Here is a 24,719-nt window from a genome sequence, read left to right on the forward strand (position 1 = left end):
GCCCGGGCATCCACCCTTACATCTGTAAAGCAAGAATTGGAGGAAAAGCTTGCAACTATGTCTAGAAAGGCTTCAGGTACCAAAGTCATCCAAATGTACATTTCTACACCATAAAGAATTTCAGATGTTCAAGTTATAAAATGGAGAGGACTTTATGCCTTGCTGCCTTTTTCTTTCCCAGCCAACACAACCCATCCCACCACATATCATACTCACAGGTCTTCCATGCTCCCCTAATCCTCCATATCTTTTTCTTCCCAGCCCTCACAACATCCCATATTCACAAATACACCCACTATGTAACATCTCACATTATCCAGGGGAGTAGATCTTTTATGCCTTATATGTACATGTCCACCTCCATAAAACACAAGGCCTTTTGGGAGCTCATTGGCTTTGGGTTCCATTGGAACTCCGAAGTTAAGTGAGTTCGCACGAGAGCATTCCCATGATGGGTGACCCACTGGGAAGTTATTGTGTAAGTTCCTATAAACAAAACTATGAGGGTGTGAACGGGGCCCAAAGCGGACAATATCGTGCTATGATGGAGTCGAGCCCGGGTTGTGGTGGGGGCTCGGGCCGGGATGCGACAATTTGGTATCAGAGCCAATCCATGGCCGGTTGTGTGCCGACGAGGACGTCAGGCCTCTAAGAGGGGTGGATTGTAACATCTCACATCGCTTAGGGGAGTGGATCTTCTAAACCTTATATGTATATTCCCATTTCTTCTTAGCACAAGGACTTTGGGGAGCTCACTGGCTTCGGGTTCCATCGAAACTCCGAAGTTAAGCGAGTTCGCGCAAGAGCAATCTCATTGTAACATCCTACATCACCCAAGGGGTGGATCCTCTAAGCCTTAAATGTATATTCACATCTCTTCCTAGCACGAGGCCTTTTGAGAGCTCACTGGCTTCGGGTTCCATCGAAACTCCGAAGTTAAGCGAGTTCGCGCAAGAGCAATCTCATTGTAACATCCTACATCACCCAAGGGGTGGATCCTCTAAGCCTTAAATGTATATTCACATCTCTTCCTAGCACGAGGCCTTTTGAGAGCTCACTGGCTTCGAGTTCGATCAGAACTCCGAAGTTAAGCAAGTTCGCGCAAGAGCAATCCCATGATGGGGTGACCCACTGTGAAGTTCTCGTGTGAGTTCCCAAAACAAAAACCGTGAGGGCGTGGTTGGGGTCCAAAGCGGAAAATATCGTGCTACGGCCGAGTCAAGCCCGGGATGTGGTGGGGGTCCGGGTCGGGATGTGACAATTTGGTATCAGAACCAATCCTTGGCTGGATGTGTGCCGACAAGGATGTCGAGCTCCTAAGGGGGTGGATTGTAACATCTCACATTGCTTAGGAGTGGATTCTTTAAGTCTTATATTTATATTCTCATCTCTTCCTAGCACGAGACATTTTGGGAGTTCACTGGCTTCGGGTTCTATCGGAACTTCGAAGTTAAGCGAGTTTGCGCGAGAGTAATCACATAATGGGTGACCCATTGGGAAGTTCTCATGTGAGTTCCCAAAACAAAAACTGTGAGGACGTGGTCGGGACCCAAAACGGATAATATCGTGCTACGGCAGAGTCGAGTCTGAGATGTAGTGGGGGTCCGGATTGGGATGTGACACACTGCCTCCCATATTCACGTCCTCCCACCACACCAGCCACCTCCCAATTTGGGTGGATTTGTAGAAGACAAATTCTGAGGACAATTTAAGAAAAAAAGTCTGATTCCTGGAGGACACAAATTAAAGGAATTCAATTACCACCCATTGGCTGTGTCGGTCGGTTTCTTTGAGAAAATAAAAAACTAAAAAAAAAATCTTGAAAGACTTGAGGTGCATGTGTTATACTAAATTATTACTGTCTGGAACCAAAGTCTTCGGTAGTCAGTAAGATTTGTTGCCCAATTAAAAATGCATAATTAAATCTAATATCTTTATTTAGCTATTAATTCAATGTGTTTAGTCAGATGGAGTGAAGGATCACCCACATAATTTTATATTATTGTCTTGCCTATCACCGACAAGGCCCCATGAATATTTTAGTCAAGATGTCATTTTTTTATTTCAACAAGGCATGTTACTCGTTCAGACAATAACAACTACAATACTTTCAGTATTTGAAGTTAATCATGCAATATTTCTCTAAACAAGATAAATTTTAGGGAAATTGATTGTTATACGACAATCACAAACCACTTTTGCTGAAATAGGAAAATCATTAGGATTGACATAATAAACACAAATTTAGACACGAGAAATATCTCAAAATGCCTTTATAACCGAGAACTTTAAGTTCAATTACATCGTCCGTTTTAGGAATATAGAAATTTAGTCCACCTTTCCCTAATTTGAGCTCCTTTTTCACCAATCACAAGCCAAGCAAAATGGAACTAGATTATCTTCTGAACTCAGGATGGAGATCCTCCTGAGCAACTTATTTGGATTGTTCAAATTTAATTCAACAACTACAATTATTATAATTTTTATATGAGCCATTTTTTAAAGTCGTTAGGTCAAATTTTAACAGTTCAGATAGGCTGCTCAGGAAGATCTTTATCTTGAGCTCAGGAGATGATCCACTTCCAAGTAAAATGACTTTCTTCTGCAACTGTATGATAATCCCAATACCCTAATCAAGCTCTTTTTATTTTACCAAATATATAAAATAAAACGTCCTAAAATTTTGAACTTCGTCACACAATCCTAAATACGCGGTGTGGACTGTGGACCGATCAGTGACTGCAGCAAAACCTATTTATTTGCTTTACATATAGACACTGGACTGCAACTAGTACAGCTCATAGACCTAGTTTGGGGGTGAGGTGCTTAAAAAAAGCACTCATGAAAAAAAATTGTGAGGGTTTTAGGTGTTTGGTAAACTGAAAAAAAAGGCTTATTTTGGAAGCTGCTGTGAGAATAAGCTGAAATCAAAGGAAAAAGCTGAAGCTGCTATTTGCAGCTTTGGAAAACTGACTTTTTTTCCAAAACACACGAAGCTACAATGCTTCTTTAATGAAAAGACCCACTATTAAACTGCTTTTTTTTTCAAAAACACTTTTACAAAAAAGTTTACCAAACACTTTGCTGATTTATTTCACAACCGCTTATTCTCACAGCACAACCGCTTATTCTCACAGCAACTTTTTTTCAAAGCACAGCAATACCAAACCAGCCCATAGACACTCGTACCCTATTGGCTTACTAAAAATATCCAGGAGGTCTCATCTAGCGGACAAAAGCACTTCTGTAGAACCCTCTCAAAAGTGCTCAAAGAAAAAGCAAAAACAGAGAGAATAAAAGCAGAGGAGGTGAAGGGGAGCTTCACAGAGTGAAAGATAAAGATTCTAAAGATTGAATCTTTATCTTCTGGGAGGGTTTTATTTTCCCATTTCTCCATTGATTTCTCTCAAACATCCATATAAGAATATTGGGTTGGTTAGAGAGAGAGAGAGATGGGAGTGTACAAAAGTGCTTGTTGTGTGGTATTGGTTGCCCTGCTTACGGTGACCTGCACAAATGGGGAAGATCCGTACAGGTTCTACAACTGGAATGTCACCTATGGTGATATTTACCCCCTTGGAGTTAAACAGCAGGTAACTTTATCACTACCTTCTCTCTCTCTCTCCCCCCTGTGTTGTGGGAAATTTTGTTGCTAATAAAATGGGGTTTGAATGGAAACGCAGGGGATATTGATAAATGGGCAATTTCCCGGGCCGCAGATCGATTCGGTCACCAATGATAACCTCATCATCAACGTTTTCAATAGCTTGGATGAACCTTTTCTCATCTCTTGGTCAGTCATCGTTCCCTGTTTATTTATTTTTTCATTAATATAATGTTTATTGTTAAATACCAATTATGTATGCCTTTATTTTTCATAACTGAATCACTTAGAAATGAGACGTGAGTTAGGCTAGTTGGTTGGTCATGGTAGGTAGTGCTGCTCTATTGGAATTAAGTTTGAATCTCCCTTCTCTCTAGATTAAAGCAGTTTAGAATATCGTCTTTATAAAAGAAATGGAATTTAATTTTTCACCTTTTTGAATTGGCACGTTTTCGTCACTTGGTTCATGTGGCAAAAAGTGAAAACATGGAAAATGATTGGTCATTCTGGTTTACATCAGTCTCTCAGATCCATCCGCTCAACTCGGATTCTTCAGCGCACATCCAGCTGTTCAATTCAGCAATATGATGTTTTTGCGAATTTTTTTCTTAAAAGATATACTACTTCCCAATCGAGCTTTTCATGTAACAGTCTCTAGGGTTTTCGATCGAATTTGTCTTCTTTCCTGTAGTTTTCATTAGCAAAATTCCTAGTTCGACTAACCAACTGTTGAGAGTTGTCCCACATCGGTGAGGGACAAGGTTTGTTATGTGCTTATATGATCTTGGGCTACTTCCTATATTGCCAATTAGTTTTACGGTGGAACATCAATTTCATCATGGTATCAGAGCGGGTTGTCCTCGTGTGAAGCCAAACGGCCACACTCTCCATGTCACCCAGTTGTTGTCCACATGTAGGCTTGAAAATCCGCCATACGTGCGGGGACGTGTTGAAAGTTGTCCCACATTAGTGAGGGACAAGGTTTGCTATGTGCTTATATGGTCTTAGGCTACTTCCTATATTGCCAATTGATTTTATGGTAGAACCTCAATTTCATCACCAACAAATCCTGCAACTCTTGTTTAGGAATGGAGTACAGCAGAGAAGGAATTCCTGGCAGGATGGGGTGTTTGGCACGAATTGCCCCATCCCACCGGGACAGAACTTCACATATGCTCTTCAAGTCAAGGATCAGATTGGCAGTTACTTCTACTTCCCTTCCCTTGGCTTCCACAAGGCTGCAGGAGGTTTCGGTGGTATCAAAATTGACAGCCGCCCGCGTATTCCCGTACCTTTCCCTCCTCCTGCTGGAGACTTCACTATACTCGCCGGAGACTGGTTCAGTAAAAATCACACTGTAAGTATCTGTAACAATTTTAATGCGCAGTTGTTCGCTTACTACATAATGTGGTATAAAAATGTGGTCGTTATTGCGTTAACTCATGAGTCATAATTGTAATTGAATACATAGTACAAAATGAGGAATGTGATATGTGTTGTTCGTTGATGGGATTGTTTTGAATCCTTACAGGATTTGAAAGCAATCTTAGATGGTGGGAATAATCTTCCCTTCCCCGACGGACTCCTCATCAATGGCCGTGGATCCAATGGGTTTACATTTACAGTTGATCAAGGTAACTAATGAATATAATCAGCATTTTGATCACCATTTCTGTCATTTTTTTAGTACTCGAGGCATTTTGATGTTATATTTGCTTGGCAGGCAAGACATACAGGTTGCGGATATCGAATGTGGGGCTTACAACTTCCATCAATTTCAGAATACAGGGGCACACGATGATGTTGGTTGAGGTGGAAGGCACCCATTCTCTTCAAAATACTTACAGTTCTCTTGACATTCATTTGGGTCAGTCCTATTCTGTATTGGTTACAGCTGATCAACCGCCGCAAGATTACTACATTGTTGTCTCTTCGCGTTTCACGTCACAAGTGCTCAGTTCAACCTCCATTCTCCACTACAGTAACTCTGCAGGAAGTGTTTCTGGTCCTCCCCCCGGTGGCCCAACAACTCAGGTTGACTGGTCTCTTGAACAAGCGCGATCTCTCAGGTAACTAATGAATACAAGCAGCATAAAAGAATTGTTGAATGTTTCTATAACTCATGCCTTTTCGTGTATAATACCAGGCGGAATTTGACAGCGAGTGGTCCAAGACCGAACCCACAAGGCTCGTATCATTACGGATTGATCAACACCACCCGCACGATTAGGCTCATGAGCTCTGCTCCAATTATTGATGGCAAACAGAGATATGCTGTGAACAGTGTATCGTACATTCAACCAGACACGCCACTTAAACTTGCTGACTACTTCAAGATCTCAGGGGTTTTTTCCCTTGGAAGCATCCAAGACAACCCCACTGGAGGCGGCGCTTATCTTCAGACTTCTGTCATGAATGCTGATTTCCGAGGCTTTGCTGAACTCGTGTTCGAGAATCCAGAGGATACTGTGCAGTCATGGCACATTGATGGCCATAATTTCTTTGTTGTAGGGTAGGTTTCTCGAACTTCAGAAGTTCAAGCTTTTTTTTGAATTTAATACAATGCCAGAAATTCCATAAGAACACATATCTTAAACTGTGGTGATTCCGATATGGGCAGGATGGACGGTGGACAGTGGACACCTGCAAGCAGATTGAGATACAATTTGAGAGACACTATATCTCGCTCCACCGTTCAGGTACATTGATAAATCCAGTTTTGAAAAATCCTATACGCGATTTACAAATATGTCTTCGTGATCGAACTTATATGTGTCTGCTTTCTACGAACAGGTGTATCCCAGCTCATGGACTGCACTCTACATGCCGTTGGACAATGTGGGAATGTGGAACATAAGGTCTGAGAACTGGGCTCGGCAGTACTTAGGCCAGCAATTCTATTTCCGCGTCTACTCGCCTGCGAATTCATGGAGAGATGAATATCCGATCCCAAAGAATGCTCTTCTATGTGGTCGCGCATTGGGGCGTAGAACTCGGCCTCTTTAAGCAAAGCTGCATTTGAAACTGTGAGCATTGTCAGGGTCGTAGATGTGAACTAGGAGAGGATATTGTCTGCAAATCAAAGATGTAGGGGGGGCTTAACTCGAGCCATTCGTCACCCTTTGTTAGTTTGTGGCTTCTCTGTGTGATCCAAATCAAACTTTCTGGATCTTTTCTTAAAGATGGATTGTTATCCATCTTGTATTCTTTGTTTAACATATTTTAATCAGAAAAGAAAATTATTTTCGTTCGTTAATTTCAACTGGATGATAGAAACTAATCGCGAATGTGACGAACACTAGAAAGCATAACTTCTAACATATTACTCGTAGCTTGTAGCTCAGTTGATTAATATCATGAAATTGTGCATCTGGGATCATGTATTTGACTCCTCCCGCCAGTATCGCTTCACTTGCATCAAATAAATAAAAAAATAACGTCCAATCTGTTAGCCAAGGCTTATCACACCAGTTCTTGATGGAAATTTAAAAGAAAAACTAATGAAAATGGTTTGAAAACTTTGAGTTTTAACGACAATGACAAAATAAAGAATAAAGTGAAAAGTACCAGGATTTATTTTTTAGCGTAAAAATGTGGTTTTTTGTTAAAGTGAACAGTACAGAAAGTTTTTCGTTAAAGTTCCCAAATTTAAATATATGCTGAGTATCAAGTCACTCAATCGCTAGTTAACCATTCGGCACAAAACCAATTAGCAACCGGTGAAATTAATCCAACTCAAAACCAATTGGCTACGAATGGATACACTCGCAATGCCACGCACGTTCCAGCCCAACTTGTTCCCGAAAACTTGACAATCCTGCATGAACATTTACAGGCCACAGCAATTTTCCCACTTGTTTCTGCAAATTGCAAAGTGGAAGGTGGGTGATTTAATTTGGCAAAGAGTAATATTAATGGTAGAGCGTCGGTAGAGTTGACCCGCTTCAATTTGCATGGCCCTGCAGATGCAAAATTGCAGAGCTCACATAAAATTGGTTGGGAAGTGTTTGGCCTACTTATTGTTATGTCAAACTTTCATTAAAGCATACATGTTCATCAAATTGAATTAGAGATAAATCCAACATGTGAGAGTCAAACAAATGAATTACAGCCCTTGGAAAAGTGAAATTAATCCTCCCTCATTCATACATTCATGGGATATTCATGAAATATAGTGGAGAAATGTGTGAAAAAATGCATGTCAATATATCCAATGCAAGATGAACTAAACATCATTTACCTTTCAAATTTCAATATAGAGGAGAAATATAACCGTACTATTATTTAACTTTCATACGTAACAATGTAGAAAGAAGCAGAAGTGAATGTACATAAAAGTCAAATGGTCAATGCAAACTAAACTGATCTATATACGCGTGTCTCATACCAATTACGCACTATTATTTAACTTTCATATGTAACAATACGAGAAGAAGCAGAAGTGAATGTACATATAAGTCAAATGTTCAATGCAAACTGAATTGATCTATATATCCAAGTCAGCCTTTGAGTTTTGACTTACTCCTCCATTTGGCATTTAATGGTTGGCCAAATTTCCCAACTGTGACAACGCGTGGCATGAACATGCAGCCATTAAAGGCTGTTTAGTGTAGCAGTACGTACTGTATTTTTGGCTAAGGAGTTCAGGCCCATAAAAGGATGGTCTTTTGAAGGAAGAAGATCGCAAGCTCAGCTAGCTATCTGAGATTTAATTAAGCATTTTTCAGAAGAAAAGAGAGAAGCCATGGTTGTCTGTCGAAAATGGCTTTCTTTGAGTCTTGTTGTTCTGTACATTGTCCTCCAATTGAGTGCAATCACCACTCTAGGTGATGGGAAAGTTGACAAAACTAGATTTCGCGGTGATGATGATGATTGTCAATGGGGTCGGAGATGTGGTGGTCGGTTTGATCGAGGAAATCGTGGTAGGGGACCAAGGGGCGGTGGCTTTGGAGGCGGAGCTGGAGGAGGAGGAGGCTTTGGTGGTGGTGGAGGTCATGGTGGAGGAGCAGGGGCTGGTGGTGGTATAGGTGGTGGAGTTGGAGGTGGTGCTGGAGGTGGTGGAGGAGGTGGTCATGGAGGTGGGTCGGGTCATGGTGGGGGTTTTGGAGCTGGTGGCGGTGTAGGTGGAGGTGTTGGAGGAGGTGGTGGTCTTGGAGGAGGCGGTGGAGGCGGTTCAGGAGGAGGTGTTGGTGTTGGTGGAGGTTCAGGCCATGGGGGCGGTTTTGGTGCTGGTGGTGGTGCAGGAGGTGGAGCTGGAGGCGGTGTTGGCGGTGGAGGAGGTGCAGGAGGAGGTGGTGGCGGCGGTGTGGGTGGAGGATCAGGCCATGGAGGCGGTTTTGGTGCAGGAGGTGGTGTCGGAGGTGGAGCTGGTGGAGGTGTTGGCGGTGGAGGAGGTGGAGGAGGAGGAGGAGGAGGAGGAGGAGGTGGTGGTGGTGGCGGTCTTGGTGGAGGTTCAGGCCATGGAGGTGGTTTTGGTGCAGGCGGGGGTGTAGGCGGCGGAGCTGGTGGTGGCCTAGGAGGTGGAGGAGGTGCTGGTGGTGGTCGTGGTGGTGGCCATGGTGGAGGAATTGGAATTGGAATTGGGATTGGCATTGGTGTGGGAGCTGGTGCCGGTAGCGGCCAAGGATCTGGAAGTGGGTCCGGTGGAGGTGGTCGAAATTAAACGTAGATTCTGCATGGCTGAGTGCGGTTAAAGCTATTGACACCAGCTTCTATTAGTTATCAATTTGTAATTCAGCAAAACAGCTTCAAATGGGATAGCAGTCTTTTGTTACAATAAATATTTAGGCACATTGAGTTTAATCTCTTGAATTGGTATTGTAATCAATCCACAATTTCCGCTTAAGTTGATTTAATTTGTCTTCTTATCACACAGTAAACATCATTAGCCATCAAATATTCATACTAACATAGTTTGGTTCAAATTTTTTTTTTTTTTAACAAACGATATTATCTACACTAAGAAAAAGGGGTGAGCTAGTTGGTTCAGTATTGTTATGCTTTGAAAAAAAACTGATTCTGTTATGATGCGAGAATAAGCTCATTTTTGCTGCTTCACGTTTTCAGCTTTTTTTTCACCCAAAATTGTGAAAATAAGTTGCTTTTAAGTGTTTACCAAACAACTTTTTGAGCTCAGCTTTTTTTTTATACCCATTTTTATAAAATCACATTAGTACCAAACCAATACTTAGTCTCACAATGAGTTAACAATAATGTGGTTCAAATTCGTCTTTCACGAGAATCGAATATAAGTTATCTCACTTAAAAGTGAAGAGGAATACCACTAACCGTAGTACCAAGTGACAATTCAAATGATTTTAAGAGAAATGCTAAAGAAATTATCTCAAAAGTAGAACTCTCTGCCATTTGTGTTTTTGGCACAATGATTTATATTGTTGATACATGACTTAACGTTAAATATAAAATAACATGAAATCAATAGAAAATCTTATTTTAAAGAGTCTTCTTAACATTTCTTTTATTCTAATTCAACGTACAAACTATCATCACTTGAACACAATTAATTTCAAACTTAATTTCTCCACACGTAACCTATAAGTGGAGAAATTCAGCACATGGGATTAATGATCGCTTAACACCAATAGACCAAATAATAGTTGGCGCTATAACTTTAGTGACAATATAATGAAAGAAAAATTTGTAATTCAAGTAATTAAGATAGGAATTTTATGCTATATTAAAACGTGTAACGATGCGTATTTGACTTCGAAACTTATCACATTAACTTCCCTTCATATGACTTTAGATTTAGAATCTTAATTCACCTATCTTCCAATTTCATTTGTAAATAAAAGCAATATTTTATCGGAAGTCCCTAATTGGACGTAATGTAACAATAGCCAATAAGTTATGTTATTTTTGTCTTACAAAGAATATTATTACCTGTTTGAATGATTGCTCGATGAGTTGTGATTGGGAAATCTTCACAATTATTAGCCGTATTCGTGTGATGGGGAAGACTTTCCAATCTTGCTTCTGGTCTTGGGTTCCAAGATCAGCAAATGCTGCGGCGGACTTCGTTGCTTCTAACTTCACACTGGAGATGCGTGACTTAGTTTGGGTCGAAAGACCCGAATCTTCTTTTGTGAGAATTTTGAACAAGGATGGGCTCCCTTGTCCCCCGTTTGTGTAATTTTTGCTTTGGTTGTGGGATGACGTTTCTGCCATTTGTGGCTACGTCTTTGTGTAATCCCATCTCTCTATTGCTTGTTTCGTCTCTTTGTTAGCCTTTGTTGGCTTTCGTTGTTCTTGCAGGCCGTTGTGCCCTGGTTAATCCCAGTTTCTGTTAAAAAAAAAAAAAAAAAAAAAAGAAGAAGAAGATATTAGTTGGCTACTTCATCATCAGTCTATTCTTTCGATATCGAAAAGATTCATATAGACATTTCATCTAATATTTACTTTTTTATATCTTCCAATATTTGTCCAGGCTTGCAGGGTACGAAAGATCAAAATAAATGTAAAAACATTTTTTTTTTTTACCAAAAACAAATTGTTTATTTTACACAAAACTTCCAGGGTAAGGGTGCGACTGGAGAAAATGAAAAGGGATAAGATGGTAATTAAAAATTCAAATAATTCCAAGAGACGAAGGTGTTTCTCGTGCCTCAATAAAACCACTTCCCCGATGCCACATCCACCGTACACTCCATCAAAAGTCCCAAGGGCCCCACAGATCGACGGAGAGTAATCAGCACGCGTACGGTTGCCGCCAGAGGCGTGGCGCACGCTTGGGAAGCCCCAGAGGCGCAACGTCGACGTGGATTCCCGCTGCTTCACTCGCCAGTCCCTGTCCATATAAAGGTACGCACTTTCCCGCCGCTCGCTTCCAGATAGTGCCCTTTTGTCGTCGACTCCGCCTCGTCCTCACTCAGTACAAATACATCGAAACTCGCGATCGCAGAACCCTAACTCGCTTTCTCCGTCAATGGAGCTTCGTTCTCGCAAGCGCACCGCCGGCCCTTCGTCCGACGGTAAAATCTTCCCACTCAAATTCAATTGTGTGTGTGTATGTATGTGTGTGTGTGTGTGTATTTCTGATTGAAGTTCAAAATTGTAATTTACAATTAGGATGTGACCTGTTAGGTTACCGAGAAAGTTCGAATTGAAGTGTTTTGAGTCTTAAATTGGATCGGGAGGGATGCGAATTTTGTTTGGATTTTTTCTTTGTTTTTTTGTTGTGTGTTATGTATTATTTTGATGTTGGAATTTAACAAGGAGAAAGCTTTTGACTTGAATAAAATTATGGATATTTGTTGGATGTGCAGGAAATGAGCAACACGAGGAAAAGGAAGATGCTTATTCACCGTCTGATGAGGATACTTATGTACCACCGTCTTCGCCTTCCGCTTCTGATTTTGAGAGTGAAGAAGGTAAAACAAAAATTAAATCTTTCTTAACCAGATACGTATAAGAAGTTAAGAGTTTAGATTTTGGTTAAAAATTCGCAATTCTTGTCGAGGTTTTTAGTTCTGATTACTGTGACTGGTGGTTTGGTTTAGCGCTCCTTTCTTGATTGGGGAATGTTTTCGATTTAAACAAACAATGTCAGTTTAGCGGAAGGTTGAATTTTGTTATATTGGTGAGTTTGCATGCTTTATTGACATAAATCTGGTGTTTTGATGCATGTAGGTGAAGAGTACCAAAACAATGTGGAAGTTGTTTTTGACTTGAATGATAAACCTAATGGTAAAATGAAGGAGCCTGCGATAAAAAAGTCGAAGGTGGTGGTGGAGAACAAGGCAGAAGCAGGAGGACCAAGCTCGATGGTGCCAGCCCCCAGGTTCACATCAGGTGAAATTGACGATCTTAGGTTGCACGACAAAAAAAAGAAAAAGAATCGTAAATCTGGGGGGCAAAAGCGGCGTTGGCAGTGGAATACGTGGGAAGAGGAGCATGATAAATGGCTTGATGACAACGTAACTGAAGATTTTGATCTGGATACTCAGAAGAATGTGATATGCGATGCTGCTGAGGCACCATCTGATCTGATTATGCCTTTGCTAAGGTACCAGAAGGAATGGTTGTCATGGGCCGTGAAACAGGAAGAGTCTGAAACTAGAGGAGGAATCCTAGCAGATGAGATGGGAATGGGGAAGACTATTCAAGCCATTACTCTTGTCCTTGCTAAACGGGAACTTAATTCGACATGTTATGACACTGGTTCTTCCACAAGCTTTCCTAGAATCAAAACCACCCTTGTAGTTTGCCCTGTAGTTGCTGTGAGTCAATGGGTTAGTGAAATAGAGCGGTTTACTTCAAAGGGAAGTACAAAGGTTTTGGTTTATCATGGGGCTAATAGAGAGAAGAGTTCCCAAATTTTCTCAGAGTATGATTTTGTCATTACTACATACTCTATTGTCGAGGCTGACTACAGGAAGAATGTGATGCCTCCCAAACAAAAGTGTCAATATTGTGGAAAGTTGTATTACGAGAAGAAAATGTCAACTCACTTAAAATATTTTTGTGGGCCTAACGCTTTTAGAACTGAGAAGCAGTCTAAGCAACAAAGGAGAAAGCATCCACAACCAGTGTCGCAGAAGACATTTGAGTCTAAAGGAAAGAATGGAGCTTCCAGGAAGAGATCAGCACTGAACGAGGAAGATGATATGGATTCAGAAGATATTGGACAGCGCTTGAGCCTAGATAAGTCAGTTTTGCATTCTGTGAAGTGGAACCGTATCATTTTGGATGAGGTGCGTTGACTTAATATAGTTGTGGTCGGGTATTGGGGGGAAGGTAGTGGCTATGTTTATGTTGAAATAAAAACCCTTATATTTCAGTTAATTAGAAGTGGAAAACTGATGTCCATGTTTTTGTTTGATTGTGTTTTCTTCGATTTATTCCCAGACAACCATTTTTTTTTCAAGACTCAACTTCTCTTTACTTGTTTGATATATGTTATTTTGGAATAAATGTCTCTAACTTCTTGTTTAAAACTAGGCCCATTATATAAAATCAAGGCGTTGTAATACTGCGAAAGCAGTTCTTGCTTTAGAGTCTTCATACAAATGGGCTCTAAGTGGCACACCTCTTCAGAACCGTGTTGGAGAACTTTATTCTTTGGTAAAGTCTACTATATTTTAGAACATATTTTTTAAACTCGTTTTTTTATGGCCATCTAGCTTATATAATTGGAATTGCATTTGCACAGATCCGCTTCTTGCAGTTAGTCCCCTACTCATATTACTTATGCAAGGATTGTGATTGCAGGACTCTTGATCATAGGTATGGTGTAATACATATTATTTATAAGTTGCATGCCTATATGATACAATACATATTATCAACATATCTCGTATTACTTATGTTGGATACATTTTTCCTTGTTAGGTATATATGACAGACTTCTGTCAATAGTTACTGCTGCCTGCTTGTAACTAATTAAATGTTTTCTGGCTCTTTCTCTTGTATTTCTACTTTTTTCTCAAGTGTTTAATCATTTTTTCTAATGTAATTGTGACCTGCAGCTCCGCAGCACAATGTTCGAATTGCCCTCATAATTCAGTTAGACATTTTTGTTGGTGGAATAAAGTGAGTTTCTAGTTTGGTATATTTTTTTGTTGATTTCCTTACAGAAACAGATGTGCTTACATGTTTGTAATCCGTGTTCCTTGCAAGTATGTGGCGACACCGATACAGATATATGGAAATCATATCCAAGGCAAAAGGGCCATGTATTTGCTAAAACACAAAATTCTAAAGAACATAGTCCTGCGACGAACTAAAAAGGGCAGGGCTGCTGATCTTGCACTACCTCCTAGAATTGTAAGTTTTGTTTCTATATGGCTGTGTGCAGTTCTGAAGTCTAGATTTCTTATGTTCCTTTCTTATTCTGCTACCTATAGGTTTCATTGAGGCGGGACACCTTGGATATCAAAGAACAAGGTTTTTATGAGTCAATATATAATGATACTCAGTCACAATTTAACGCGTATGTCACCTTTTTCTTTCTCTCTTTTCCTTCTTCATTTGGCCACTATTGCTGTTTCAGTACTCATATTGGACATGAATGTGAAATGCTACTTGCAAATTTTACTACGGTGACTAATTTGTGATCCTAAACACTTTTTTTTTTACTTCTCTTGTTGCCCCATACAACTTATGTGGACAATGCTTTGCCTCTGTTGGCATGCTAATTGCCATTATTGCTGTTGAATATACTGAGCATTTGGTTTGGTGAATAATATGCTTTCTTTGTTACAGATTTGTCGAAGAGGGAACTGTGATGAACAATTATGCTCACATATTTGACCTTCTCACTCGCTTGCGACAGGTCAATATACTTATTGAATGTGCACTATGCTTTTTCAGTTACGAGATAAGCTGTTCTATAGCCATTTGTCAATACTTTGTTTTATAAGCATAGATAAGATGAAAGGCTAAATCTGATATGTAACAGTTTTGATCTTCAAATTTGTAATTTTTTCTTCTTTTAACTTTTGTCCCTTTCTGTTGCTTATTGTTTTTTTCATCAGCAAAGTTCTGTTTGGTTCATTAGTACTGTGCACTTATTTTTTCTTTTACTCACTACAGGCTGTTAATCATCCTTACCTTGTGGTGTATTCTGCATCTGCTGCACTGAGAAATGGAAGCAACATTAATGTCAATGAGAAAATCTGTGGAATTTGTCATGAAGCAGCAGAAGATCCAGTGGTTAGTTGATCTTTTCTTTCAGACTAAATAAATGGCTTTGCCATGCTAAAAAATCGCCCCTTCTTACTTTGTTTGTGCATTTTATATTTTCACGATTATGTGATATGTCAATCATGTTTACCAATATAGGTTTGTCATGGAAGGGTGGTTCAGTATTTGTTCTCTTGTAGATCTGTCAGAATGTGTTTTTGCTGTTAACTTTATGTTCTGGATTTCCATAGAAAACTTGCTGCGATAATTTTTGCAATGATAATTATATTACCTCAATTGCTAGTTAATAACTAAAACCCTGTGTTGTGTCAGCTTTGAAGAGTTGAAATGGCTTGATTAAGCGGGACAATAACAAAATGTGGACAATAACAAAATGTACTTTTGATCTAAAAGGAAACATGCTTGTTTGTGCGTTATTGTTATTTCGTTATTTGTTGCTAGTGAGCAGTTAAATTTTGAATAATGACTGCCTTTCATTTGAATAGTGAGTACCTTGCATGCATTTTAAATGCTTCTGTTCTGTTATTGATTTGCTCCTAACTATTTCCAGGTTACTGCTTGTGAGCATGTGTTTTGCAAGGCTTGCTTGCTTGATTTTGCTGCTTCTTTGGGACAAGTCTCATGCCCGACATGCTCTAAACCAGTTACTGTTGATTTCACTACAACACCAGGTCCTGCTAATCAGACCAAGACTACCATTAAGGGGTTTAGATCTTCAAGCATTTTGAACAGAATTAAGCTTGAAAATTTTCAGACTAGCACAAAAATTGAGGCTTTGGTACGTCACCATTTTCTTATTCGTCAATCATTGATATGTTGTTGATAAGGCCATCGAAATAGGAAACTCTGCATTGATGCAGATATACTTAGAACACGTACACATGTCGTAGCGTGCACGTTATCTTTCTTAACTTCCTCATATGCTTTTTTAACTTCCTCTGTCTCTAGAGGGAAGAAATCAGATCCATGGTTGAAAAGGATGGCTCTGCAAAAGGAATTGTTTTCAGCCAGTTCACATCGTTCTTGGATATCATTAACTACTCCTTGCAAAAGGTAAAAATGAATAATATACAACAGTTTCCTATTTGTGCATCAATAGATTACCGATACTAATTTAAAGAAACTGTTGCAGTCCGGTGTCAATTGTGTTCAGTTGGTCGGAAGCATGACTATGTCTGCAAGGGATAATGCCATAAAGAGATTTACCGAGGATCCAGATTGCAGGATTTTCTTAATGAGCTTGAAAGCTGGAGGTGTTGCTCTTAATCTGACAGTTGCATCGCATGTGAGTAATGTCTTATGTCAGATTTAAACTATGTTTTTGTGTCTAAATTATTGGAACTTGAGTCATACACAAGTGGATCAAGTGATTTGAAGACGTTGCATTTTGGACTAGGTTTTCTTGATGGACCCGTGGTGGAACCCAGCAGTTGAGAGGCAAGCACAAGATAGAATCCACCGGATAGGGCAGTACAAACCGATCAGGTCCACATTTTTCTCCCATTTTTACGAAGTGTTCCAAACTTTACAAACCGAAAAATCCATGTTATTCAAAAGGCATGATTGTCCCCCTTCTCTAAGATATCTGATATTTTCTTCTCCATTGCAGAATTATGAGATTTGTGATTGAGAACACTATTGAGGACCGGATTCTAAAGCTACAGGAGAAAAAGGAATTAGTGTTCGAGGGGTAAGTTCGATTTGTTTGCTCTGTACTTTTCTTTATAAATTAATTGGTCATTCATACGATAGCTATCTAACACCGTCTTCTTTGCCGTGTATAATATAGGACCATCGGTGGTGCTTCAGACGCTCTTGCAAAATTAACAGAAGCCGACTTGAGATTCCTCTTTGTCACCTAAGTCCATTATCCGAAGATGAAGCAGGGAATTTCAACAGTTTATCTTGGAATTTACTGCAACAGAATTGGAAACTTTTTGGTCGAAATGATTTTGGAGTTTCAGTTATTACACATTGGTTAGGATCCATTTTTGGGTAATGCAATAGTAAAATCATTGTGGCTAAGTTCCAACTTTCTCCGTGCAATAGTAACATTTTATGACAAATTTGTCTTGCCAAATCTCTCCAAGTTCCTAGTGTTGGCCCTTGTCGGCGATGTTGCTTGTGGAATCTCTCTTCCCGTGCTTCCTTGGTTTGTGTCGGAGGTCGATTTGTTGGTCCTTGGAGGAAGATGTGGCCTTTTTCTTCCTCAATTTTTTGGTGCTTTCTGGTGTGATATCAGGGGGGCAACGGTTAGTGTTGAGTGGATTTCTGGCGACTGCAGCTGCAGCTTCAGTAGCTCTAGCTTAGAGTTTTTTCTGTGGGCTGGGCTCAAAGGTTGGCTTTGCGCTTTGTGCTTAATGCATATTTGGGCTTATGTTGTATTTGCGCTTCGTTGATAAATGTAATTTATCCTTTATCAAAAAATAAAAATAAAAATATCCCTTAGTCCAGAAAAAAATTCCTCTCTAGGTTTTCTCTAGGGATGACAATCCTAATCGTTAAATCCGATAACAGTGGATAACTGTTTGAATGCAACATATTTGGGTATGAAAATTCGGTAATATTTTGGATGTGGGGACAAATCGTGAATATTATTTAGATAATTCGGTTATGGTTTCAGATATGGTTATAGGGGTTCTCGATTCATATATGTTCTCGAATCTGACCAAATAATGTATATAATATGTAACATAATTTATATATTGTAATAGTACAATATATATATATATGTATATATGTATTCATTATTCATCGAACGCATTATCTTGAGAACACAAAAATTACATTGTGTGAGTTGCATTTTTTGGAAAAGTTCAAAAGTTTTGAATCAAAATCAAAGAGAATTCAATGATGCTTATGGAAGATGTCAAAGATTAGCCAACATCACAATATTTTAAATTCAATGCTTTAATTTTGTACTCCACTAGATCCGCATTGAATCATTTTATACTTCAAATATTAAACGACTAAATTATAATGCGTCAATTGAATGAATATATTTCTTGTATTGACGAAAATGGATAAAACCGTTAACCGATGGGAAATCCGTGATGCGGTGAGTATGGTTATGGATAATTTCTATAATTAATTTGTGATTATAAATATGATTTATTTTCATGGTTTCGAAGATATATATAGCATTCTCGTCTCCAATCCAAACAGTTGACATCCCCAGTTTTCTTTTTGGCTGTATTTTCTTTTAAACATCAAATATGCAAATGTGGTTGGTCAAAATACAACTTGGTTTGTAGGCTGGAAGTTAAAAAAGAGCTTTAGAACATAAGAAACTGGATTATACTTCTCGAAAGAAATAATAAAAGGCTCTTTACCGGAAAAAAAATAATAATAAAAGGCAAACAATCGTCACCAATACACCGTTGAGTTGAGTTAAACCGCGCTTTTTATTAAAATCCCCGGTGAACGAAAAGCCGAAGTAACTGGGCTGAAACGAAAAATATACTTTTGATTCTTTCCATTCGATCAACCTGTCCTGCAGAGTATTCCAACTCTTTTATAAAGCAAAAGCATTGGACAAAACACACTTGCCAAACCATATCGGCTTCAGAATGCAGAGATACGGCGGGATATATTGCGTTCTACATATAGATCAAAATCACGGTTCAGGGGCGTCGACTCCTTTACACATCAAGGAGAAGCCTGCGAGGGTCTTCCACGACATCTTTAATGCGGCGCAAGAAGAAAACAGCCTCTCTTCCATCAATGAGGCGATGATCGTATGTCAATGCAATGTACATCATTGGCCTTGGTACAACGTTCCCCCCAACGACCATGGGACGGTTCACTATTGAGTGCATACCCAAAATTGCCGACTGTAAATGGAAAAACAAATCAACATATAAACTTGGCTGCGAGACTCTTGCTACGAAGGTGAGTTTCCTAAAACGAAAAATGAGTACAAAGCAATACCTGTGGAGGATTGATGATTGGTGTGCTTAGAAGGCTTCCATATACGCCTCCATTTGATATTGTGAACGTGCCTCCAGCCATTTCATCAATTGATATAGAACCATCAGCTGCTTTCTTAGCCAGGGTATTGATTTCCTTCTCTATCTGAGCAAAGTTCATACCACCAGCATTGCGGACAACTGGAACGACAAGGCCCTTGAATAAAAGTATTTTGATTGTGGTTAGTTCACATGCGATAATGGAATTCATCGTGCCAAACAATAAATGACCAGAAAATAACTCAGAACCAATGCTCATGGCAGTAAGTTGGAGTTCAACGGAACGTAAGCCAGTTGCTAAGAATCAGCATAATACAAGCATACCTTTGGTGTCCCGACAGCTATGCTGATATCAATGTAATCTCTGTATATGATATCGTCACCATCAATGACAGCATTGACAATTGGCAACTGCTCAAGTGCGCTAACAGCAGCCTGAAACAAATTAACGTATAACTTAAGAAGGGCCCACATGCACAAAACGTATAGTACTAACATTTTACAATAATTTAATAGTACTTTGCTCTTCCAATTTTCATTTGGCAATAAATGACGGTATTTATGCAAAAACACATACTTTCACAAAGCCGGACATAAATCCCAATTTCACACCATGCTTTTCAACAAAGGCGTCCTTATAGTCTGAACGGAGCTTCATCAAGTTAGTCCTGCATTATATAATACCAATCTTTAGACGGAAACAAAGAGAGCCACTAAATAACATTGTCATAAAAAAAATTGAAGAGTTTGGGTGGCAAATTTGTCCACTTTCAAAGTAAGGACAGAACAAGAGAGAGCCACTGTGGTAGATGACTCTCATCCTCCGCACTCATTTGAACACCTAGACAAGTGTTGTCATTCATACGTAAAACTCCAACTAAAAAACTACAATACTCAACATTTATGGTTAAACCCGAAAGTCTGTCGCAAAGAAGATTTGAAAGGAAAGATAAAGGATATTTTGCAAAGAGACACGGTGAAACCATATTTTGAAACGAGGTATGAGCTTACATATCAATCTCATTAAATGTGGTTAAGAGAGCAAATGTATTCTGAGAATCTTTCAAGCGTATTGCCACCCGCTTCCTTAGTCTTGTCATAGGAACCTATACATGAGAAAACAATTTCTACCTATTAAATTCCTTTCTCATCTAATAAGAAATCTTTTTTCTTAGATAAACAAAGAATCCTGAACTTACTCGTCTTTCCCTATCCTTGGGAGGAAGCCGGAGTTCTGAAGCTGCCTGTTTAGGTGGTGGCGGTGGTGGTGGAGAAGGTGCCTTAGTTTTGGGTTGTGCATCCTTGACAGGGGCAGGTTCTGCTTTGGGGACTTGCTTTTCTGCACTTTCCTTCGTTTTAGTAGGTTCTGGCTTAGCATCAGCCTGCTCTGATGGCGCAAGTTGTTCTATACCTTCACCAGATTTGGAAATGATTGCAATCTTTACACCTGGTTCCACAGTCTCGCCTTCCTTGGCCACAAACTACTAACAAGCACATGTTCAAGGTAAAAATAAAAAGATCAGTATACTAAAACCAGAACGTATAATTCTAGGTCGTGATTAGTGATGATCGTAGAAGGAATTTATATTGTGATGTTGCTTGAATATTACCTCTTTAATGACACCAGCTTCAGGACTAACTACATCAATTGTCACCTAGTTGTAAACAAAAATTTATATATATGTCAATACAAAGATTTAGTGAAAATGCATCTCAGCACTTAAGAATGGCAAAATTAACAAACAGGAAAAGTTTGTTTAAAAAATTACCTTATCCGTTTCAATTTGGGCAATAGGCTCGTCAACTGCAACTCTGTCACCGGGTTCTGCACATGTAGCAAAAGCATGACTCTCAAAGAATTATACACTACACTACACACACACACACACGCTAAGGTACATGAGCTATCATCAGCAGCGTGAGTCTCAAAAGAACTCATATTACGTGAATTAAACAAACAGACAAATAAGAAATAAATAACTTATGGATTAAAGTATCACAAGGCATGTTCAGTAACGTACTCTTTAAGAATGTTGCCAAAGTGCCATCAGTAATAGATTCACCCATGAAAGGAACAACAGCTTCTACCACGTCTCCTGCATAAGTCAACCATTAAAAGTTTAATTACTTGCATATATAATATATACAAAGCATGTAAATATGTCAAGACTAATATATTCATTAAATACCACTGTCTGAAGAAAATGATCTATTGCTCAATCGGATAAAAGAATCTGTTTGACATAGGGAAGCGGCTTCCCTGCAACCAAGAACAAATAAAACACCATAAGAGAAAAAGAAATACATTTCTAATATCAAATGAAGTTTTTTGCTCTTCAGTCATTTGGTTTAGGCTTGGGCAAAACATTCTGATTCTAATCCAAGATTAAGGATGTCAACTATAACACCAAACGATCTCATTGCTAGTGGAAAGAGGCAAGCCTTTTGAAGTATATGATGAGTTAATAATTAACAATGCACCTAAAAATTCAACACAAAAACGACAGAACCACTTTCTCTCTTGTTATAGAACTGATGAGGAAGTATATTGAAAAACATATGATCAATCTATTTACAGATCTTCCAAGTGAGATTCATCTTAAGTGTATTAAATGTTCACCTATCGCACTTGAAATTAAAATTTAACATATTCAGTAAGTTCTAATTCCTTAAAGGTGGTCAATGCCCTTGTCTTCCACTTTCCCCAACCCACCCACCAAAAAGATGGGAATTGAAAACCAAAATAATAATAAAAGTATAAGTTCAACCATTATTCAGAGTACTTTCATCTATGATTCCATGAGTCATGAGCAAATAACCAGGCAGCATGGGTGGAAAGAAAAAGGTTGAACAAACCACAAGCTGAACTATATAGGGAAGGAGAATCTTGGTGACATAATTGTGATGAGAGCGTTTTAAATTAATAAGAGAATTAGTTTGAAAGAGAATCAAATTTTGAAAAATCTATTGACCAGGTGGTACTTATAAATAATTAATTTCAGGCAGGCTCACAAGAGCTTATGAAAACCATATCTATGATCGCATATTCCTGTAGACACATTGTGAAGTAGAAGTGCAGAGGACTAAATTTATCACTGAAATAAAAGATCAGAGCTCAACCTGATTAGCGATGGAGCATGATTGCCTGCATAGTTAGAATTTGAAAAGGTCAGTAACACCACAAGAGACAAAAGGAAAAGAAACACACTGGAAAAAGTAGACATAAAAAGAGGGTTTGGGTTATAAAGTCTTAAATTTACCTAAAACAATGTGGTAGCTTGCTCTCTGAACGCATTCATATCCTTTCCCAATAAACAAAGCCTGCTGTGAGCAAAAGCTATTAGATGATATTCCAAAAAACTACAACCAAATACTAAAGTACGATAAGATAGTTGCCATTGCCGCACAACCAAATACCTCATCAAGGACCCTTTCAGTAAGCAAATAAAAAAGCGAACGTGAAACAAAAGCTCAATTTTAGCACCTCTTTTGGTACAGCTCGGTAACAGCTTGGGACGGACACTCCATGCCTAACCTTCCACGCTTGTCCCAGCACCTCAGACTGTCCATTGAAACATACATAAGCAACCACCAAACTATAACACATTGTTTAATTATCACTTGAAACATAGAACAAAGAATCCCAAAACTAAAACATGCACATTGGGGCACAAAATATATCAATTGATGGCAAAAACAACGAAAGTTTGATCGAATACCGAAGCTACTTTACGGCGAATAGTCCCCCAAATCATTGCTCTTCAATTCTTCAGAACCAGACCTGAAAGATTCGAAATTTCCAACCAAATCAGCACCAGTAGTAACCAAAAATCGAAACTGCATTCGAGAAAATAAAATAAGAAGCCTGGATTAAGCTCTGAGCTCTTCTGACCATCAAAAGAACAGCAGTAAGATATGAAATTTGGTCTTATCGATGCAGTCCAAATTAGATACAACAGATTATATAAAAAAATAAATTGAAAATTTAAGGATTAAACAAAGTGAGATGAAAATCATCGCCTATACCTAAAATTCAAAATCATGGGAAGAATTTTGACAATATTGATCAAATTATTCGAAGAAAATGAAATTCAGAAAAATACAAAGTCAGAATTACGAATGTTTTGGTTTTCGATAGATGCAAAAATTGAGGAGGGGAAGAGTTTACCTGGAAGCTGAGAGCGGAGTAGCGATCCAAATGCTGGAAATACAGAAACGAAAAGGAAGAAGTGAGAGGGAGGAAAGGTGGAAACTCCAAGCGGAGGAGAATTGTATGAGCTTCTAGGCTTTTAGCGGCTGCTTTCACGCAGACCATCTTACGTGCGTATCCACCCTTCTATTTTTCCTTTTTTTTTTTTAATTTTTTTTGTGTGCCTATTTTCCTTAGCTTGGATTAAAATAAGTGATCCAGGTCAAAAATTTAACCTAGTTATTGAATTTAGTAGTGTTTTTTATTTTTTGGAAGTGAGATCCAAAAAGGATCGCCAACAAGAAACATTTATTAAAAAAAACACACACTTACAAATGAAACAAATGCCCAATTTATTCCTATAAACAAACAAAGAACGGGCCTAAAAACAAAAAAAATACAGAAAAAGAGCCCAACAACAATGAAGCAAAACAAAAACGAACAACCAAGAACCATCCACTGTGGTCGCCACTACTGATTCGAGAATCAGCCAGCCACTCAATCCTCCACCCACCGCAGAGCATCCCCTCCACAGGCGCTACCGACACACAACCATCAACAGGAGACAGCCGGCGAGAGAGAGAAGCCAACCGTCGGAAAGAAGCTCCTGGAAATTCCCGAGCAACACCGTCAGAAACGGAAGACAATAAGGAGAATGTGGTGGTGTGGGAGACACCCGAGCTGGATACAACATCGAAACTCTACAGAAAACATAGCTGAAACTCCAAGCAAGGAAGGGCCATGAAAAAGGATACCCACAGGGGTTGAAGAATTGGGAAAGTCAAAGGGGAAAATTGGAAGAACCAGCAGCAGATGGAAGGGGAGAAGAAAGAAAAAACAAAAACAAAAAGCTACCCACAGATCCCAACTGCAGCTAGGATCGGTGGCAGCCAAGGGAAGCACGATCGGGATCACTCACACAAGAAGGTGAGAAGCACCCTCATACATTTCTAACATAAATTCAATTTTTAAATTTATACGTGCTCGTTTGAATGTGCTTGTAAAATGATTAAAGGAGGATAATTGTATGAGCTTCTAGACTTTTTGCGGCTGCTTTCACGCCTTTCATGCCGACCATCTTACGTGCGTATCCATCCTTCTACTTTTCCTTTTTTCAATTTTATTTTTTTTGCCTATTTTCCTTAGCTTGGATTAAAATAAGGGATCTAGGTCAAAAATTTGCCCAGATATTGAATTTAGTTCAATTTATATATTTTTAACATAAATTCAAATTTTAAATTTATACGTGCTTGTTTGAATGTGCTTTTAAAATGATTGAAGGAGGAGAATTGTA

At 39.1% G+C, this 24,719-nt stretch overlaps 4 protein-coding genes across 5 annotated transcripts; 3 read left to right on the top strand and 1 right to left on the bottom strand.

Annotated features, from left to right (window-relative positions):
• Positions 1–3,169: 3,169 nt before the first annotated feature.
• LOC103425941 (L-ascorbate oxidase homolog) lies at positions 3,170–6,860 on the top strand. The gene is made up of 8 exons (XM_070817234.1): positions 3,170–3,593; positions 3,684–3,793; positions 4,691–4,961; positions 5,136–5,238; positions 5,328–5,673; positions 5,751–6,116; positions 6,225–6,303; positions 6,398–6,860. The coding sequence occupies exons 1-8, from the start codon at positions 3,453–3,455 to the stop codon at positions 6,608–6,610; spliced, it is 1,629 nt and encodes a 542-aa protein (XP_070673335.1). The 5' UTR covers positions 3,170–3,452; the 3' UTR covers positions 6,611–6,860.
• A 1,384-nt stretch (positions 6,861–8,244) lies between these two features.
• LOC103425976 (glycine-rich cell wall structural protein 1-like) lies at positions 8,245–9,483 on the top strand. The gene has a single exon (XM_070817235.1). The coding sequence runs from the start codon at positions 8,349–8,351 to the stop codon at positions 9,264–9,266; it is 918 nt and encodes a 305-aa protein (XP_070673336.1). The 5' UTR covers positions 8,245–8,348; the 3' UTR covers positions 9,267–9,483.
• A 1,721-nt stretch (positions 9,484–11,204) lies between these two features.
• Positions 11,205–17,729, top strand: LOC103404830 (DNA repair protein RAD16). The gene is made up of 16 exons (XM_008343796.4): positions 11,205–11,595; positions 11,890–11,994; positions 12,254–13,317; positions 13,565–13,687; positions 13,776–13,849; positions 14,092–14,155; positions 14,243–14,389; positions 14,470–14,555; positions 14,828–14,897; positions 15,158–15,277; positions 15,819–16,046; positions 16,217–16,321; positions 16,401–16,553; positions 16,665–16,753; positions 16,878–16,958; positions 17,058–17,729. Exons 1-16 carry the CDS (start codon positions 11,550–11,552, stop codon positions 17,128–17,130), a joined length of 2,628 nt encoding a protein of 875 aa, XP_008342018.2. The 5' UTR covers positions 11,205–11,549; the 3' UTR covers positions 17,131–17,729.
• A 924-nt stretch (positions 17,730–18,653) lies between these two features.
• On the bottom strand, positions 18,654–23,611 carry LOC103404831 (dihydrolipoyllysine-residue succinyltransferase component of 2-oxoglutarate dehydrogenase complex 1, mitochondrial-like). Of its 2 annotated transcripts, none has more exons than XM_008343798.3 (15): positions 23,405–23,611; positions 22,956–23,017; positions 22,721–22,798; positions 22,497–22,557; positions 22,357–22,381; positions 21,426–21,496; positions 21,258–21,332; positions 21,006–21,061; positions 20,847–20,891; positions 20,436–20,717; positions 20,248–20,342; positions 19,814–19,904; positions 19,561–19,671; positions 19,199–19,393; positions 18,654–19,101 (listed from the first exon to the last, which is right to left on the bottom strand). In XM_008343798.3, the coding sequence occupies exons 2-15, from the start codon at positions 22,989–22,991 to the stop codon at positions 18,910–18,912; spliced, it is 1,413 nt and encodes a 470-aa protein (XP_008342020.2). In that variant the 5' UTR covers positions 22,992–23,017; positions 23,405–23,611; the 3' UTR covers positions 18,654–18,909. The 2 variants fall into 2 exon arrangements, with proteins under 2 accessions (XP_008342020.2, XP_008342019.2); XM_008343797.4 differs by having other exon boundaries at positions 22,497–22,560; positions 23,405–23,602.
• Between the last annotated feature and the right edge of the window lie 1,108 nt (positions 23,612–24,719).

The sequence above is a fragment of the Malus domestica genome, chromosome 17 (assembly GCF_042453785.1).
Source record: "Malus domestica chromosome 17, GDT2T_hap1".
Lineage (NCBI taxonomy): Eukaryota > Viridiplantae > Streptophyta > Magnoliopsida > Rosales > Rosaceae > Malus > Malus domestica.